Raw genomic sequence first — 20068 nt, forward strand, 5'->3', positions numbered from 1 at the left:
TCCTGTGTGAACACGCTGGTGAATTTGGAGATTACTCTCTTGATTAAAACTCTTTCCACAGTGTGAGCACTGATGCGGCTTTTCTCCAGTGTGAATACGCTGGTGTCGTCGGAGTACACCCTCTCTGTTAAAACTCTTTCCACAGTGTGAGCACTGATACGGTTTCTCTCCTGTATGAATGCGCTGGTGTCTTTGGAGATAAGCTTTCTGCTTGAAACTCGTTCCACACTGTGAGCACTGATACGGTTTTTCTCCAGTGTGAATGCGCTGGTGTCTTTGGAAACTGCTCTGGTGAGTACATCTCTTCCTCCTATTGGAGGCTCTTGTGGACACCATGGTTGTTCTGTGTCTGTAGGGAGGAAAAGATGGAAGTCAATAACAAGCAACATTATCCCAATGCCCCATGAAGAACTGTTTAATTTTTCTACGTATTATCGTTAGGGACGCATCAATACCATGGGTTAAGGAGTTTCTAAAACTGCTAACTCCATTGCTCAAGAATATCAACACGGTGAACACTCCCCTACACTCGCTTAGCTGAGCCTGTGTAATGTCTTGTCTCCCCCTCCTGAGGAGACAAAACAGTTTGACAGAAGGTTTTCAGAGCTGCCCGAATGTCTTCTTTTTTCCATGGCCTAACCAAACCTGAGCTTTCAGAATCAGAATAAGTGTTACTGGCCAAGTATGCTTGAGTATACAAGGAATTTGTTGCTGGTTTATAGCGATCCTACAGTGCACACGTAGACATACAGTGCTGGATATAAACAAGACACAGAGTAATACAAAAAAAACTAATGACAGATACCACAGGACAGTTTACAGTGCAAACATAACACAATCTTAAAAACCACTCACCAAGAACAGTTAAGAGTAAAGTGATATTACAGTGCAGTGATTGCCCAGTTTGTTAGAAAACACTATGTATTGCACAGTAAATAAATATATTGCTTTCGCTTCTGCAGCTGCTTTTATCACAGCCTTTTTAGCGTTCCTTTACCTTTCAAAGGCGGGTTTGTACTTCTAATTTTGTTTTCCTTTGTTATTATAAAAAGAAAAAAAAAACTGAAAGATTTCTGCTGTGTGTTGCTCGGTTTGTTTTTTCTTCTCAATGAAATATTTGGGAAAAGGAAAGGAGAAAAAAGTAATGTTCAGCAGAAACGTTCAGCAGAAACGTTCAATAGAAATGAAACTGGAGATTGAGCTGAAATATAAAAAAAAGGAAAGGGAACATACAAAAAAAAAACAGTATGTATTGCACAGTAAATAAATATATTTCTTTCGCTTCTGCAGCTGCTTTTACCACAGTCTTTTTAGTGTTCCTTTACCTTTCAAATGAATAAGGAGGACCCTGTTTGAGGATTACTTTGAAATCCTTTTTCCTCACCACTCACACCAATGATTGAGGACTGGAACCGACCGGGTCACGTGTGCGGCACAGTGACTAGTGTGTGACCCTGGGCTACACGATACACAAGTCACTTCATCAACAAGGTCACAATCCATGAAAGGCACATTTTATTTAACCTGCTGTAAATCAGTGGCAGCATGAATGCTATACTATAATTACAGCACTGTATTCTAGCTTATTCAAGAATTTTTTATTACATCCCAAAAAAAACTCAGAATGAAATCACATTTATTAGAGAAAGTTGAAACTACAGTTTGCACAGGAGCTGCAAATAAAAAAATAAATAAATAAATAAATAAGTTGTGGAAGTGGGTTATCCTGGTCAATGTAACACCATGTTCATATTTTGGGAAATAGAACCAAGTTCAGCACAAAATAGCAGGGGAATGGGTGGGTCTGGTCACACTTTTGGCAGGTGCAGGTATACAACATACTACAGTCCAAACTTATTATATCGTTAAAGGGTCATGAAATTGCTCTATTTCAGCACCTATTTAGTTCTAATCACAGTTTTGAAAAATGCTAGAAAAGTAGGCGTGGCAATCTGCAGAGTGGAGGGAAAAAGAGGAGACAACACAACAACGGCTTCTGATCCAGTCGGTTTTATTCCACTTTCATTGAATTAAAATCATCAACAATCCCACAAAATGAACAAATATATTACACATTGTTATACAAGCTCACAGTACATTACACAAATAAATGCACAGCCATTTGCATTACTCTGCATCGAAAATATATATGAACAGGCTATTGCATTTTAAATAACTTTTCGGACCAATAATTTTGCGGCGTTTACTGACACAGTCACGTTCGATCGGTTATACTCAAGGAGCTCTACCGGTTACACTCACGGTATGGAAGGATTGCATTTGTTTCAAAGACTCGTGTCTATAGAAGACAATTTATCAATCAGTACCGTAGAGAAAGCCCTGCAACACTCTCGAACTCTAGTGTGAATGGGGCTTTACACCGCGGAAACAAACTCACCTCACCTAGACCGGTGAACACGCGGCGTCTCTCAACTCCGGTACGTGATCTCTCAGTGTGAAGCGTCTGTCTCAGGAAAGCGCGTCCACTTTACTCGACAAAATTCATTATCATCAAATTCATTTAAATATCTATTCATTATGTAACTTTTAAAATAACATTTGTACAAACTCACTAGAGATCTAGGGTTAGTGACTGAAACGCGGCGCGTTAAGACGACATGTTCACCAGCAGTTGCTTCCAAGCTGCTGCTCTGTACTGATAAAATCATGATTTTATAACCACGACGTCATCTGACGAAATCCCCACACACACACACACACACACACGAGTTAAACATAATGGCCGTGTTGTGATCTCTCACACTGAATGCAGGGATCGCACAGATGCTTCATAATGAAATTACAGGACTTTTCAAGCACTCATAATATATTTTTATATTATATATATATATATATATATATATATATATATATATATATATAGACAAGAGAAAGTATGTGAATCTTTTGGAATTTCATGGTTTTCTGAATAAATTTGTCATAAAATGTGATCTGATCTTCATCTAAGGTCACAGGTATTGACAAATAATGTGTCTAAAATAATAACACAAAAAAATTCTGACCTTTCATGTCTTTATTGAGAACAACCAAAAAAACCTCATAGTGCCTGTGGAAAAAGTATGTGAACCCTTAAGCTAATGGCCTCAAAAAAGCTAATTGGAGTCAGGTTTTAGCACACCTGGAGTCTGGTTAAGAAAATGAGTTTGGAGGTGTGCACTACAGCTACTTTGACTGATAAAAACCCCTCAAATTTTGGGAGTTTGCTCTGCACAAGAAGCACACGCTTATGTGAGCCATGCATTGCCAAAAAGAGCTTTCAGAGGATCTATGATTAAGAATTGTTGATTTACGTAAAGCTGGCAAGGGTCACAAAGTGATTTCAAAGACTTTAGAAATTCACCAGTCTACAGTTAGGCAAACATTCTACAAATGGAGACACTTTGGAACTGTTGCTACTCTACCAAGAATTGGGCACCCAGTCAAAATGACACCAAGAGCTTCAACGAAGCCTCATCAGTGAGGTAAAGAAACAACCCTGAATGACAGCCGAAGATTTGAAGGCATCATTGGAACTGGCTAACATCTCTGTTCATGAGTCTACAATACATAAAACACTGAACAAGCAGGGTATCTACGGCAGGACACCATGAAGGAAGCCACTGCTTACTGAAAAGAACATTGCTGCATGCCTGAAGTTTGCAAAAGAGCACACTGACACTCCACAGCGGTACGGGCAAAATGTTTTGTGGACTGATGAAACTAAGATTGAACTATTTGGAGGAACCACACAGCATTACATCTGGCATAGAAAGGGCATGGCCTATCATCAAGAAAACATCACCCCTACCGTAAAGTATGGTGGAGGAAACATCATGATTTGGGCATGCTTTGCTGCATCAGGGCCTGGCCAGCTTGCAATCATTGAGGGAAGATGAAATCCCAAGTACATCAGACAATTCTTCAGGATAATGTGAGAATGTCTGTACATCAGCTGAAACTGTGTAGAAGTTTGGTGATGCAACAGGACAACGACCCAAAACACCGGAGCAAGTCCACAACAGAATGGCTTCAGAAAAACAAAATCCACCTTTTGGAGTGGCCGAGTCAGAGCCCAGACCTCAACCCAATACAGACGCTATGGAATGACTTGAAGAGAGCCATAAACATGAGACGTCCAAAGAATATGACTGAGCTAAAGCAGTTCTGCCAGGAAGAATGGGCTAAAATTCCTCCTGAATGATGTGCAGGTCTGATCCACAGCTACAGGAAGCACCTGGTTGAGGTTATTGAGGGTTGAGGGTTCACTTACTTTTTCCACTGCCATTTAGAATGTTGAATGAGTGTGTTCAATAAAGACATGAGGGATCAGAATTTATTTTGTGTTATTTTACACACATTATATTTGTCAATACCCCTGACCTAGATGAAGATCAGATCACATTTTATGACAAATTTATGCAGAAAACCATGAAATTCCAAAAGGTTCACATACTTTTTCTTGCCACTGTGTGTGTGTAATGTGTGTGTGTGTGTGTGTGTGTGTGTGTGTAATATATATATATATATATATATATATATATATATATATATAGAGAGAGAGAGAGAGAGAGAGAGAGAGAGAGAGAGAGAGAGAGAGAGAGAGAGATGTTTTCAAGCACTATACAAGAGCTGTCATTCAAGCATATTCTTTATTTCTTGTTTTTAAATTTAAAGAATAAATATTATTAATAACAATAATAAAGGAAGAACATAGAAGGCCCATCCATTGATCATTGGCTGAAAGATCTGTCACACGGTATTGCATTGGAAAGAATAACCTACAGTATAAAATGTGGGATCTTTTTATACATTTTCTGGAAAATAACAAAATATTAGATATCTATTAATCCAATGACTGAAATGTGTATATATATTTAGGGAATTTCCCCAGTGTGGGATCAGTAAAGTTTATCTTATTGTGCTCTTGTATTTAAAAATATGTGGATATATCCATCTTAGCCTTTGTATTAGGGCTGCACAGTTAATCGAATTGTCACATTTGCGACTGAAAAGTATTTTGTGCAACTGTGAATAAACGTTTATTTACACCGGTGCGAGTGACCTGTTCGGAGTTGTATAATACAATTGGAATAAAAACTACAGGAAGTCCAAAATGCATCTACACCACACAACAGTTACTTTCACACTGTTTTTCATCTCCTTAGTCAACCGAATAAGTGTGGAAATACTGCAGGGAAGCCATTATGATGAAGAGTAACACTGAACATCACCTGCTTAAACTTCCTGATCTCACAAACCGCCATATTTTATCGATCCCGTAAAATGACCTGAACCTGCGACTGTGACCTGCTCGTGTAGACACAGTGGCATCGGACAGAGTAAATTAATAATACTAACACTACAAGGTGGGTTTAATTCAAACTTCTTAATTAAATAATTCCTCACTAATCATAGAGACAGTATACTGTCTCGCTACACGAGGGGTGTCAGACGAGCAGGATGAATTTTGAAAGTGGAATATATATATATATATATATATATATATATATATATATATATATATATATATATATATATATATATATATATATATATATATGCATAAAAAGGCACGAACTAGAAATTTTTAATAAAATGCTATTCCTAAATTATCCTCTAGAGGCGCACTGTTTTAGTCAGAGTACAAGACAGGGCACAACTCTGGGACTCAGACAGAACAGCAGATGGTAGCAACGCGCTTTCTGCTGTTTGTTATTATGGTGTAGTCTAACCTCTTTTCTACTCACCCCCACACCCTCATTAGCCAAAATGTCTGACAAAAAGGATAAAAGTGGATATTACTTTTCTCCTTTTTTGACAAAGGACCAAAAGATGCCAAGTTTCAGGTGCAAAAACAAAGTAGTCTAGACAGGACTAAGTCCTTTAAAATGCTGTTTCAGACACTGATTGCATGTAAAGAATACAGTTCTGTGAAAATAAATCCTTGCTGTAGTAATAGTTAAAAAATGTCCAATTTAATGTTAGTCAACAGCTTCACTACAAGAGTTTGGTTTGGTGGAATCCTATTGTTCATGCAATGCCATAAATTTTAAAGTGCAATACTATATTTTTCAGTTCCAAATACCTGTGACTTAAACTTTTTTGTATTTGTACAAACACTGTGACCAGTTGTAATGCACACATGTAAATGATCATCAGAAGCAAACTGCACATGTTTGTCTTAAGAAATCTGAGGTTGTTCATGATATGTTTTGTAAAAGGATATTTAATTAAACGAAGATTTTCCTAATGTACTTGTACTTCTCTGCACGAAATCAAAAGGAAAAACATGGACGTATTATTTATAGGTAATTATGCTATGATTTTACTGGCCCAGCCCACTTGACATCTAATTAGGCTGAATGTGGCCCCGAACTAAAATGAGGGACATCCCTGCGCTACACCATCTCAGACAGTGCATTCACTTCATTTAAACTCAGGGTTGCCAGATATCACTAGAAGAGTCAACTCCAGTTTCCATGTTTTGATTTAATCCCTCAAAATGCAATATGATCAGCAGACATGGCAACACTATACTGGGGAACCGGTCTAAAACTGAAACAAACAAAAATAAAACTACTAAAATGTAAAGACAGAAAATGTGCTTAGTTAAATAAATCATTTAATATAAAAATATATATAACTTCATAAAATATAAATAAAATGAGGAATAAAATAATGTTTAATTACTATGGGTTGCACTTAATATCAATTTGACATTAAGCTTAGCTCACAATTTCCTTAGACATCTATTAGCCTTTTTGCTAATATTAATCATTTTTGTGTTAGTCTACATTTAATTAGGACTCTATTGTTTAAGATATTTTAAAATAAATATTTTATGCTGTTTATCAATTAAACAACAGTATTACTAATTGCTATTATTTTAATTCAGTTTACAGTGACCATGAGCAGAGAGCTTACATTTATCTGTTTATGACCTCCTGATTAAAGTTTAAATAAAAAAAAAAGATTGGTATCTGGATCGGTTCGGTCTTAAAAATCCTGATCAGTGCATCCCTAATGAACACCATTAAACTAAAGCGCTTTGCATCTGGCAGGTAAATGAACTCACCCAATCACATCCTATATGAGATTATTCAGATATATACACAATATACACAGAGCGGTTCAAGAACTGACTCCAGCCCAGAACCATGACAGTGGAAAATGTCTAATAGTGTAGCTTTAACTATATTTAAGAGGAGCAGCATTTAAGAAAAACTTCAACCATGCTCCTAAATTTTTGTAAATTTTCGTAATGCTCCTGAAGGAAATTGTTAGCGTAGAGCCCTGAATTACCCATTACATTCTTGGGTATAACTAACACATTTTAAATGCTGCAAACATTTTGTCTATCACTCACATTAGTGAATAAACACTGTAGTGCCACTTTGGAAATGAGTGAAATGATTTAAACTTACTGCACATGTACACACTGACACACAGCATTTGATCAACTCCTTTCTCTCTCTGTGTGTTCAGTAAAAGACTAAATACTAAACTTTCCCTCAACATCTTGAAAACATGAAGCTACTAGAACATCATTACTTCACTCATTTGAGGAAATACACTTTTTCATGGGCATAAACACTTCTAACACCAACAAAAGTGAATAAAACTCACTCTGCTGCGTCACACCCACTCTGAAATACACACAGAGGGCCTATGGAGCACGTTTTTCTCCCTCTTTATCAAACAAGAAAAACACACTTAAACCCAAATTCACATACAATTGTGCACAAAATGATTCCAATATTACTTTAAAACCTATACTACATCAACACTTACACTCTTTGAGAAATAATGTTGAGATTTATTTTCAAATGTCTCCACAGAAATTATCCTCAATGGTGAAGACACGCAGCCATCCGTTTTACAAACACACGCATAAGAACTGCATCGGGTTGTAACTCGCGCTGCTCGCATGTGAACTCTCGCGATACTTGTGGACAGAACGGGAACTCACGTTCCTGCTTCTTAAAGGGCCAGCGTAACATTTTATCACTAGATGAGAAGGACATCACTGCACACTGCAGGGACAATACACTTAATTAAGGGCTTTAATAACCAGTTTCACCATTGGAATGTTGTCTTCTTTTTCACCTGGATACATATAATATAATATAATATAATATCATATAATAACATTTGCAATCACAGTGCAGGAGAAAGTACGAAATGCAAAGTGCAGTCTTTTTTATTCATCTATTTATTTAGATCCCTATTCCATTCATTTCTACGGTTTAGTCATCTGGTGGGCGTGGTTTCGGAGTGCGCAGGCGCGTCATTCAAACAGAGCGAGACGACCGTTGAGGATCAGACAGCGCGAGACAGCTCCTTTCAGGTAAATTGAGGTACTTCTGTTGGTTGTATGAATAAAACACTATTATTATCACAATTCTGATTAGCGTAGATTTACAACAGGTGCTTATTATTAGTAGTAGTAATTATTATTATTCCTCTAGTTCGCTCTTTCAGTGTAGCAAAAAGTTATTTATACTTTTTACACGTTAAACAAGCTCCATTATTGCGTTTTAAACATGGATATGACAGGATAGATCCCTCAGCTTGTCTTACATCGACTCTTTATGACAATACACTTCCTGTGAATAAAAACTAAAGAGTCTCAAACTGTTATTTATGAGGTTCATCAGGGCTCGTACAAGGAGCTTTTAGTCATTTAAAGTACTGGAAAACCTTGAAAATAAACTTTAAAGTGTTTATTGACATTATGGTGAAGATGAAGCAACGCATGGGAAATGCAAATGTAGTCTATCAGAGTAAAGGATAACAATGACTTAATGTTAAGAAAAATCGTTAACACCATGCCAGTTTCTATGGCCATTTCCATGGTGAGATGGGTAAGGAACTCCATAAAAATGTTTTGAAAATCTACCCCCAGAATAACTCTGAAATTGCATTAGGTTTGACTTTGCTAAATTTCTTTGAGTTTTGACTTAGGGAAAAAAAAAAAAAAAAAAAAAAAGGTTTTGCACAGGGTTAAGACCAGTATAATCTAATAAAACATGTTTCAAGGATAATGGATTCTGGCAGAAGGTACATGATGGCAAATCCAATATTGAAAACTTAAGCTGGAGTGACTTATTTGACAACAGGTGTAGACCATTTGGTCCCAGTGATTTGAAAAATGTTTGCCAACAGTAGAGCTGATTTCATGGAGTTTGTTCATCCCACTCACTTTGCTATTTGTTGTTAATATACAAGTTTATGGGTTTTAGGGCAGTGGGAGGTTTTTGTCTGTGTCTCCATTTCCCAGCATTTCACAGTGTCCAGGTACCCAGCAGAAGTAGATATTAATTTTGGACCTCCAGATCCAGCAATCTGCAAAGACACAGCAGATCCTGTTGTAGAAAATCTCTCCAAAAAGTCAAAAACTTCCAGAAACAAGGAGTTATGGATGTCAAAAGATCAAACTTTATTTGAAGTCAAATAAAGCCAAGACATCTGCTGAAAGTGTAAGCACTCAAACTGAAGCTCAATTTCTTCCCGTAACTTCTGTGGAGGGCCCGTTTATTATTTCCTCTGATGATGATAGTAGCTTTGCTACAAACACATCATATGACCTCTCAACTACAAATTATTCACCTACAAGCCCTATTCCCTCCCCAGAATGTGTGTATGATAGTGATTCTCAATAAACTACATACTCTGTTACCCTCTTGTTTTCCTGTGTCTTAAATTTATTCCGGAAGCTTTTGAGTTTTGGCTGCATGGCATGGGCGTGGCGGTCTCATAAATTTCAATGTTTCACCACGAAAAAGGAAGTTGTTATAACTCAAACACAGAATGTCCAATCTGCTCATATACCCACGGAATGTCTAGAAAGCACCAAAAACCATAAACAAACGAAAAGAATTAGAGAATAAATACATGTAACATTAAGCAATAATAAAAATATAACTTACCCATAATGATGAAGTGATGAAAATATCCAAATTAATTGTTCAGGACAATGAGCGACGAGATGCACACAGCTCGGTTACCGGAAGTGGTTATGGCAGTGGGGCCTTGAACATTGTTTTAAATTCCCAAGAAGAAAAAAAAAACACGAAGATAAGAGTATATCCAATAGCTGACTATGTGTTTTATGGGGATTTCAGAATAAGAAAAGCTTGTTCTAACCGTATTTCATTTTGAGGAAAGTTGGATTGAAGGGGAATCAGAAAAAGATGTTAATAAATCTAAAGATGTTAATAATGTTTGGAATTTGGGATTCCAAAAGAATGAGATAAGTAAATAGGGGATTGAATCTGTGCTTAGATTCAGATAATTTTTGAGACGTCTCACAAGGTGATCTCATGTTGTTTTTTGAACGATAAACTGGATTTTTGCTTCTCTCATCTATCTTGTTCGTGGATTCATTTTGATCAGTAAATTGAGGATTACTGTATTGACTAACTAGAGGAAATTCAGCAACCTAGTCGTTTTAGATACGACATTTTGGCGAGCCAGCTAGGAGGGTTACGGCTGGCGAATTGATCCCATCCGGTGGGACTTCACCACTCTGTGGACAGCAGATACCTGTTTTATTCAAAGCTCTGCTGTAGCGAACCTGCTGTCTGGGAGGGAGAGGCCCTGGGGTGGGGAGAGAGGAGTTGGCCCCCTTTGCACGAGCCTAGAGGTACCTCAAAGATAAATAATTGGATAAAATAACTGAAACCTCTGAGAGAGCAGTGGATGGGAGAAGTAAAATAAATTAAGTTTGGGCCTCTGGTAAAAAAGAACCAGATGATTATGTGAATGTTTTTAATGTGTGCTTCTGTGGTATATGTGTATAAATTATGAAAAGGTTCATTTGTAATGAATAAGTGAATAAGAAATTCCTGTAATACTGCTGTTGAGACAAGGGTTTGGAACCTCCTCAACAGGGCTGCTTGGAGACAGGAAGCGTGAGGCCTTACTCCCTTGAATACCGCTGCCAAGGTAAGGCAGGGCTGCTTGGTGAGGGACAATATCCTGGGCCCAGGTCTGGGTATCTGCTGAGAAGGGGTAAGAGCAATAAGAGCCAACCCTTATTTGAAAGCAGACCCAGTGTGTGTATGAATGTGATGTGTGTGCATAGCAGATGAATGCGTGAGTAAATGAATAAATAAATACCTAACAGATTGGATATATAATATTGGGTTATTGGGGAAATGGTGAAGATATGAAAATATATTAGATAGTAGAAAGAACATGAGGTGTAACTGGAAAGTAATGTGTAAAAAGGTGTGGTTATTCTTTTGGAAGGTTATGATAATTAGTGAATATTGTTGAGCCCCTTGGAAACAAGGCGGAGCTGAGAGGCAGCGGGGAGGACCATACCTCTACACACTGGAAAAAAGAAAAACCGATAAAGAGAGCGAGAATCATAAAAAACAGACAAAAAGGGAAAAAGGTAAGGGGAGTAAATATTTATAATCACGAACACCAGTCATACGAGCGTTAAAGAAGGCTTAGAGGACATTCACAGTATAGTCAGTTCAGACAACACTGTAGTGTAAATATTATTGCTATTGCTAGGAGTTGATCAGTTAGCAATCAGGCTATCGGCAGATGGGGTGTGGGTCACGAGGTACAGCCTCAGGAATATACCTAATTGAGATATTTTGGTGATAAGCCACATCATAAGTAACCTAGGAGTAACTAGGGAGTAGGCGTGATTCATAGAGTATGGAGTCTCCAATTGAGAGAATAATAAGAAAACATAAAAAAGATGAAAAGTATATAAGGCATTGTTGCAAGAAATGGTGTGACAGGACAGCTGGAGAATTGCAATGGCCAACAGAGGGAACATTTGATGAACAGATGTGCCAAAAAATGATGCAGAGGTTAGCTTGCTGGAATGAAAAGAAAAAAGGGAGAAAAAGCCAAGGCCAGGCTAGAGAAAAAGGAGGAAATAGTGGGGTAGTTTGAGCTAGAAGGAAGGATGGATAGGAAAAGGAAAGAACAAGCAAGGAAAGAGCAGAAGAAGAAACAGCAGGAGGATGCTAACGAGATGGAAGTTAAGGAACACAAAGCGAAACTGAAGGATACTGAGGGGGAAAGTGAAAAGTCAGAAAAGGATAGGGAAAAAGGGACGGCACCACCATACGGGATGCAACAGGGACCCGGCATCCCACCATCATACAACATGCAATACACTCCCCGACCACCTCCACGCACGGTGGGAATATATCTATCACTGACACAAGGTGACATACCAAACATCGAAGGATGGGAACCTTCTAGGATGAAATTGCATGGAACATTTGATGGGATCTGCAGGCCACTGGACAAAGAGGAAGCTAGGGGAGACAGTGTCTGCATCTCACAGAGACAGAGTAGCACGCTGTCTGAACCCCGTATGAACACAAGCAATGAGGACAAAGAGGTACAAGCACACTGGGAAGAGGCACATTGGTTCCAACATACTAGCACTCCCATATGGGAAACAACCAGCAGGGTGGCTCTCCCGGAGTGTGTACGCCAAGAAGAGGATGGGGAGCTACAAAGACAGGAAGAAAACCGAAAAACAAAAAAGACACTTAAAGAAGAAGTGACGGTAGATCCCAACTCCCAAGGTAAGTGAAGGGTTGAAAGATGCGGCAAATGGATAACAAGAACCACAAAGGCAGATTGTAATTGCAAGAACTAATGATCCAGACACGCAAACAGAACAACTGGACTCACAAGCCAACAGAGGCCAGATCGTCCACATGGAAGGGGACATGACCATAACTGCACTGAGGACCGAGGAAGGGGAACGGTTGAAGACAAGACTAGGGAATCTGGAAGGTTTGGTACAGGAAAAAGGAAGAGAATTCCACCAAGTGAAAGGATTGGCCAGAAGTGCATGCGAGGCTGCTGCGGGAAGTCGCAATGTAGGTCACGCACAATTGGATAGTATGAAATTAATAGTGGAAATCAAACAACAGATGGACTACGCCATAGAAGATCAGAAGGGATTATTAGAACTAACTAAACAAAGGTTGCGTGAACTAGAAGGGACAGAGACCTCAGTGGAGGAGGAAGATGAAATAGAGGAAAGAGGGGAAGCTGATATGGACTTTACTAATGTAAATGCCCAAAACGATGAGAGAGGTGGCTCTGGCCAATATGAGAGGATGGCATTACGTGACCGAAATTCACTCCAAGCTCCAATTCGATTTACAAATGAGGGCACTAGCAAGAGATCTGCTACAAGAACCGTGCAGAAAGAGAAAAAGAACGGGAACCCTGCCACCTTTTACCCATTGACGATGAAGGGTAAGGCAGTGCAATATGTACCGTGGACCTTTATGGACTTAACAGGATTGGTACAGAAACTTCCAAATCTGTGCGATGGAGGTCAAAGGTGGATAACCAAGTTTGAGGAGAAAACAACAGGACAACTGTTGACCATTGGAGACATAAAAGCTGTATTGTGTCAGACTGTGGGCAAAGGCTGAACCAAAGAAATAATGGAGATGGCCGACTTGAAGAAAGAGATGGATGACCGCAGGTGCGATCCACTGCCATTTGGCCTGAGGCAGAATATTGTGTGGGGAGCAATACAAAAAATGTACCCCACAAAGTTAGATCCAGGACAGCTAGAAACTATCAAACATAAAAAGGAAGAAAATATAATGAAATTTGTGCAAGAGTTTCAGGACAAATGGAGAGACGAGACAGGAGGCAAATGGGACGAGTCCTCTCCCAGTGCAGGACTCTTCAGGATGATGCTAAAGAAGGCCCTACCTGAGGATCTGCAAGAAAAATTAGAAGGCATAGTGAGACTGAATACAATGGAATGGAACTCATTCATAGCACATGTAACACATCATGTAGATCAGTACAGGAAAAAGAAAAAGGAAACTAAAGAAGCAGCCGAGGCATTGACGACCCAACTGTACAAGGCACAGCTGGGAGAGATAGTAAGAGCAAAGCAAGAAGAGAAGGAAAAGAAGAAAGAGGTTGCCAAACAAGCTGCGCTGATGGTGACACCACAAGCCACGGCACTGCAGGAACAGACAATTGTGGCCGCTGTCCCAGTGGCAGCACCGACACAAGCACAACTGACATACGCTCCTGTACAGATACCTACAATGCAGCTGGCTCCTGTTGAATACATGTATGCAGGAAGGCCCCAAGCCCCCCAGAATTACAGATTCCAAGGACTGATGCCCCAGAACAGTGGCCGAGGCAGAGGGTTCTTTCGTGGAGGTCCAATGCAAGGACCCACCAGACAGAGCATGTCTGCTGAAGGATGTTGGACATGTGGAGACCCAAGTCACCTCAGGAGAAATTGTCCACAGGCAATGGCCAGGTAAACATAGGGAGATCATGTGGATAGGGCTGAGAGGAGAGGTCAGACCCTAGAGCCACAAGCCATGGGACAGGGACGAGGGAACCAATGGATGGAACAACAATGGCAGCCCCCAGTGACTCCTGGAGGGTCGATGTTTGGCCCCAATGGAGGGCCAAACCCACACCAGTGTTGAAGAGGCCCAGAGAAGTCAGAGGGGGACCTGATGCAGTACATCACCACACTGCACCCGGAACAAGAACCAACGGTCCCGGTGTCAGTCGGGAAGGGATTAAAGGTACCCTTCATGATTGATACAGGGGCTACTTATTCAAGCATCGGGAAAGAAGGCTCACAGCTCCCCATCACCCGTAAAGCGATTCAAACTATGGGCTTCTCGGGAAAAATACAGACATTACGCTTTACAGAGCCTCAGGAACTTACATTCAATGGTGTTACTATACAGACAACCCTGCTATATTCTCCAGGGGCACCAGTGAACTTACTAGGCCGAGATGCCCTGTGTAAACTAGGGGCAAAGATACAATGTGACCCGACTGGGCTGTGGGTTACCTTTCTGACGCCCATAGCTACACAGTACTTGCTCCTCCAAGAACAAGACACGACTCCACCAGTTCCTGACAAAGTGTACTGGTTGGAAGTGGAGGACATGGAGAAATCGGAATTATGGGAAAAGTTTAAAGAATGGAAACTCTGGCTGAAGTATATGCATCCAGACTGCCATGAAACACAAACTCCGTTACACTGTACAATCAAGTATGACAAGGGTGATGACAAGGGACAGGATGAGGAGTTTGCCCAGTTGTGGGAAGAACTCGAAGAAGGATGTAAAGTAGCAGTAAAGACTTTGGATGTAATAAGTGGGCCCCAAGGGATAGCAGCCATGGTACAACTGCCAGAAAGACTGAAAAATTGGTACCAGGTGGAGGATGCAGTCCCCCATGTCTCTCTTATGGTCGCAAATAAGTTTGAACCTAAAGATTTAGGACCAGTGGTTAAGCAGGCTAGGGAAGTGAGGGAATGGAAACCAACTGAGAACCCATACTTACACAGGTCACCTGATGGGCAGTTCATACGAATCTCTGTAACAGCAGTAGACCCAATGGTAGCAACATGTGTCGTGATTCAGAAGGTAGCTGCAGGGCAAAAGCAGATGGTAATGGTAGAGGAAGGAAAAGATCCAGATGAGGAAGAACTGCTAAGAAAAGTGCCAGGAAAATTATGGACAAAGCACCCAACAGATGTAGGGTTAGTTGAATCAGGAGGGCTAGCAAAGATAAAAGTCAAAGGGAACATTCGACTCAACGGGTATTCAACAATACCCGTTGTCCTCACAAGCCAGGGAAGGTATAGTACCAACCATACAAGGGCTAATCGAAGCAGGTGTATTGATTCCCACCAGGAGCCCTAGCAACACTCCAATCTTTCCTGTCAAGAAGCCCGATTCAGATAAATGGAGGTTGGTGCATGATTTGAGAGCTATAAATCAAACAGTGGTGCCTGAAACGCCAATTGTTCCAGACCCACACACGTTGTTATCAAACATACCTGAGGGAACAAAGTGGTATACGGTAATTGATCTGTGCTCTGCATTTTTTAGTGTACCTCTCCACCCAGATTCACAGTATCTATTTTTCACTTATGCTGGACAACAATACACATACACGAGACTTCCCCAGGGAAATAGTGAAAGCCCCTCTATATTCAACTAGGTTCTAGCTCATGACCTTGAAACTCTGAATTTTTGTTGTACCTTGTTACAATACGTGGACGACCTTTTACTCTGTAGCTCAACCAAAGAACAATGTCAGGAAGACTCGGTAAAGGTGTTAACTATGCTAGCCGAAAATGGCCACAAAGTGAGAAGAGAAAACTCCAGTTTTGTAAACCTAAAGTAGAGTACTTGGGATAAATGTCCTAGAAGGGGCAAGCCACAAAATTTCGCCTAAGCACATGGAAACCATTAATAAAGCACCCCAACCACAAACTGTACGACAAATGTTAGCATTCTTAGGAATGGCGGGTTTTAGACGACCATGGGTCTGTGACTTTCCGCTAATAGTTTAACCTCTCCTTGATTTAATAAAAAGCGCAGACCAAACACAGCGAAATGCTCCTCTTACCTGGACCCCTGGGGCATTAGCTGCATTTGAATCACTCAAAGCCACATTGACGTCAGCACCTGCATTGGCAAATCCTGATTATGGTAAACCCTTTCACTTGTATATTTCATAAAAGCGGGGCTTTGCATCTGCTGTATTGACACAACAGCAACAATGTGTAGGTAAACAACCTATAGCGTACTACAGTACCGCATTGGATAACACTGAGAAGGGAATGCCACCATATTATCATGCCTTGGCGGCTGCTGCATTTGCTAACAAAAAGGCATCCTCCGGTACGATGGGGCATCCTGTCATGCTGTATACAACACATGCATTGTATGCATTATTGACCAGTCAGTCTTTCGTCATTACCAACTCGCGATGCACATGGTACGATGTCATTCTGTCGGCCCCAGAGTTAACCATAGAAATGTGTAACACAGTTAACCGCGCGACAAAATGGTTACTCCACAAGATGGGTTGCCCCATGAATGCGTGTTCGAATCAGAAAAATTCCTAAAAGCACGTGCCGACTTACAGAATCAGCCTTTGTCAAATGCACAACGTGTTCTTTGTAGATGGGTCGTGTTTTCGATCTGATACAGGGAATAAAGCTGGATTTGCTGTTGTAGAGGCTAGGGTGGATCCTCTTTAATTTAAAACAGTAATTAATGGAGGTCTCTTTTCCCCAACCCTGCTTGACACAATTGGCAGAAATCAGAAATCTCTGACTGCTACATGTGAACTAGGAAGTGGTAAAAGCTGTACAATTTATACTGATTCAGCATATGCATATGGAGTATGTCATGTATTTGGGCCTATATGGGCACAGAGAGGATTTCAGAGGGCAGATGGGTCCACAATTACTCATGGAGCAGCTATATCAGACTTGTTGTATGCTATGACCTTGCCAGCCGAACTTGCGATTGTGAAATGTCAGGCTCACAAGACTGATGGTACTTTTGTTACTAGGGGTAACACGGCAGCAGATGAGGCAGCAAAGAAAGCTGCTTTAGGAACATCACCAATGATGGCCATGATAAACCCGGGGAAGGAAGAGGTCCGACACCCACAAGAGGATAATGTGGAACAAATCGTGGAAATACGAAAAGAGGCCAGTGAGGCAGAAATAGCTAAATGGATAGCTAGAGGAGCAAAGAAAGAATGAGGCACAGGGCTGTGGCGGAGTGTAGAAGGCTTGTGTGTGGCCCCACTGAGTCTCTTACCGCTGCTCATAAAAGATGCATATGGGGTGGACAATGCTAATAGAGGAGAAACCTTGAGGAAAATCAGGGAGGTTTGGTGGTCCCCCTACTTAGCCAGCATGATTAATAAGGCACTAAATCAATGCGAGACATGCGTAAGACACAATGTCCGCAAGAGCTTCACAGTCCCTATAGGGCACATTCCAGAACCAAAGGGTCCGTTCAGGCACATAATAATGGACTTTGTGGATATGGGCAGTGACAATCGGAAGGAGGGTAAGAGATACATATTGGTGGTGACGGACCGCTTCAGTCGTTGGGTAGAGGCAGTTGCAACAGCCAATCAGGAGGCATTAACAGTAGCTAAGTTTCTGCGTAGGGAAGTTATTCCACGGTTTGGAGTTCTGGATTTCATCAGCTCAGACAATGCTCTGCATTTTGTTAATCAGGTTATAAAGGCTGGAGCCAAGGCTTTGTGTATGGAGCATAAGCTGGGGTGTGTGTATCATCCACAGTCACAGGGAATGGTGGAAAAGGCTAATGGAATAATAAAAAACAAGGTTACAAATATCTGTGAAAGCTCACGGCTTACTTAGGTTCAAGCATTGCCACCAGCCCTAATGAAAATGTGGTCCCAGACTTACCGTACTACTCATCTAACCCCACACGAGATGTTGACGGGCTTCCCTATGCCTATGGCGTTTACTCGGGGTCCCTACAAGGGCCCACCTCTTGAAAAACTAGAGGGCGAAATGCAGGAATATGTGCGCCACCTAACCCAAATCCACAAGCATTTGTATTTGCAGGTGCACGAGGCAATCCATGGTGAAGACGTCACCACACCTGAAAGACTTGTTGAACCAGCCAACTACGTGTATATACGCACGTTCAAAGGGAAGCACTTCAACGACCCTCGAAGGAAAGGACCATTCAAGGTGGTTGCAGCAACTCCGACTGCAGTAAAAGTTGAAGGTAAGGAGCACTGGTACCACCTAAACCACTGCAGCCATGGGGTGGGAAAAGGCAGACTTTTGCACCCTACTGAGGACAGGGAAAATAGGCTCCAGCATCCTAATCAAGGAGTGAGAGGTAGACTCCTGCATCCCGCTGGAAAAGCAGACGACACACACTCTGTAGATAATAACGAAGACCTAGACTTCGCAAGCAACAGTGATCCGGACGACCCCCAGGCGGCCCCCTCCCACAGAACACGTGGACAAGTTAAGAAGAGGGGAGAGCACAGAGCACGCCGACAGGCAGCAAGTGACAACGACACTCCTACAAGTACACCAGGTGGTAGCACTCCAGAGTACGGACCATTGATGATTCCAGATGAAGACTCACGGGTAATACCAGACGTGGCTGACATACCACCTGAGGAAGTCTGTGCACCTCCAGCCCCTAGTCCAGACCCAGACCAGTTTCCTGAAGCCTTGCTTATCACCAGCAACCCCAACAGCACCTGAACACTGTCCCTGTCATAGGTATAAACCAGCAAATTCTACAGCTCCTTTCACCCGAATTTGCAGTTCCGCTTCCACAGGTAGCTCACGCAGTTGGACCAGATGCCGGTCCCCAAGCTGGCCCCGAGGCCATACCCCCGGATGCGGCTGAACCGCACCAGCCATCACATTAAAATCCGGGTGCTTCTTGCAGCCATCGTCATAATAAGTGCTGTCAGAATTACCGTGATTATTATTATCATTCTGGGTGGCACTGAGGTCCAGAAGATAGTACCCATGACTGAAACCTCATTGTACCACACAACCGTTGGAAATAGTAGCACAATCTTTCATTTGTGGGTGCCTAACACCGGCCAGGCTAATGATGTAATCCCTTGCAGACCATGCAGACACACTAATGGCCTGCTCATACCGATGAGCCCACCTACTCCTGCTAATATAGACCGCAGATGTGCCTTAGCTTTGCTTAAATTGGCCCAGGGTGCACAATTGCTTAGAGCAGACACCAACTATACCATCGATTACAGAATGTGGAGCATGCAGCGCTCCTTGTTAAGAGGTACAAACCGGCAGCCACCTGGGACTGCATGCAGTGATCAACCCCAAACCCTTGTAGTTGAGAGGACCGCCACCGCCCAAATGGTAAAGCTGCAGAGATGTAGCTTTTATAAGGAGGCTACCTACCCTAGCCTAACCTCTCCCCAAGGGCGGCCCCCTGCGATATGCAAAATATCTCGGTCGAAGACATCGTTTCCGTAGAGGTGGAAAAGGACATAACACAACGTGTTCCCCGTGTGGACCACCTTATGGACATAAAGCATGATGAACTGTTGGTGGTGTGAGCCCCATGAACAATGAAGTATGGATTAGAATGGACTGTTGGAATGTTTATACTTATATTATGATGTGTATTGTGGTTACAGTAACACATATTGTCAAAAGCTGAGCCAGGTGTAGCCACTGTCGAGCACGCAGTGCTGGCAGGGTGGGAATTTTTCCTCGCAA

The 20068-nt window shown here is 41.4% G+C and overlaps 1 protein-coding gene across 3 annotated transcripts in view; it reads right to left on the reverse strand.

Moving 5' to 3' along the window:
- The window catches only part of LOC128615244 (zinc finger protein 271-like), a 9181-nt gene extending 1301 nt beyond the window's left edge, over positions 1-7880 (reverse strand). Inside the window, exons 1-2 of one of the 3 annotated variants that reach the window (XM_053637164.1) lie at positions 7792-7880; positions 1-349 (exon numbers count right to left, since the gene is read on the reverse strand). The exon at positions 1-349 is cut by the window's left edge and continues 1301 nt beyond it. In XM_053637164.1, the coding sequence (XP_053493139.1) occupies positions 1-336 (336 nt within the window). In that variant the 5' untranslated portion in view covers positions 337-349; positions 7792-7880. Of the gene's footprint in view, positions 350-2398; positions 2433-7626 lie in introns of those variants that run through there. The other 2 variants (XM_053637172.1, XM_053637180.1) reach the window with 2 other exon arrangements.
- Positions 7881-20068: the final 12188 nt, after the last annotated feature.

The sequence above is a fragment of the Ictalurus furcatus genome, chromosome 1 (genome assembly GCF_023375685.1).
Source record: "Ictalurus furcatus strain D&B chromosome 1, Billie_1.0, whole genome shotgun sequence".
Classification (NCBI taxonomy): Eukaryota; Metazoa; Chordata; class Actinopteri; order Siluriformes; family Ictaluridae; genus Ictalurus; species Ictalurus furcatus.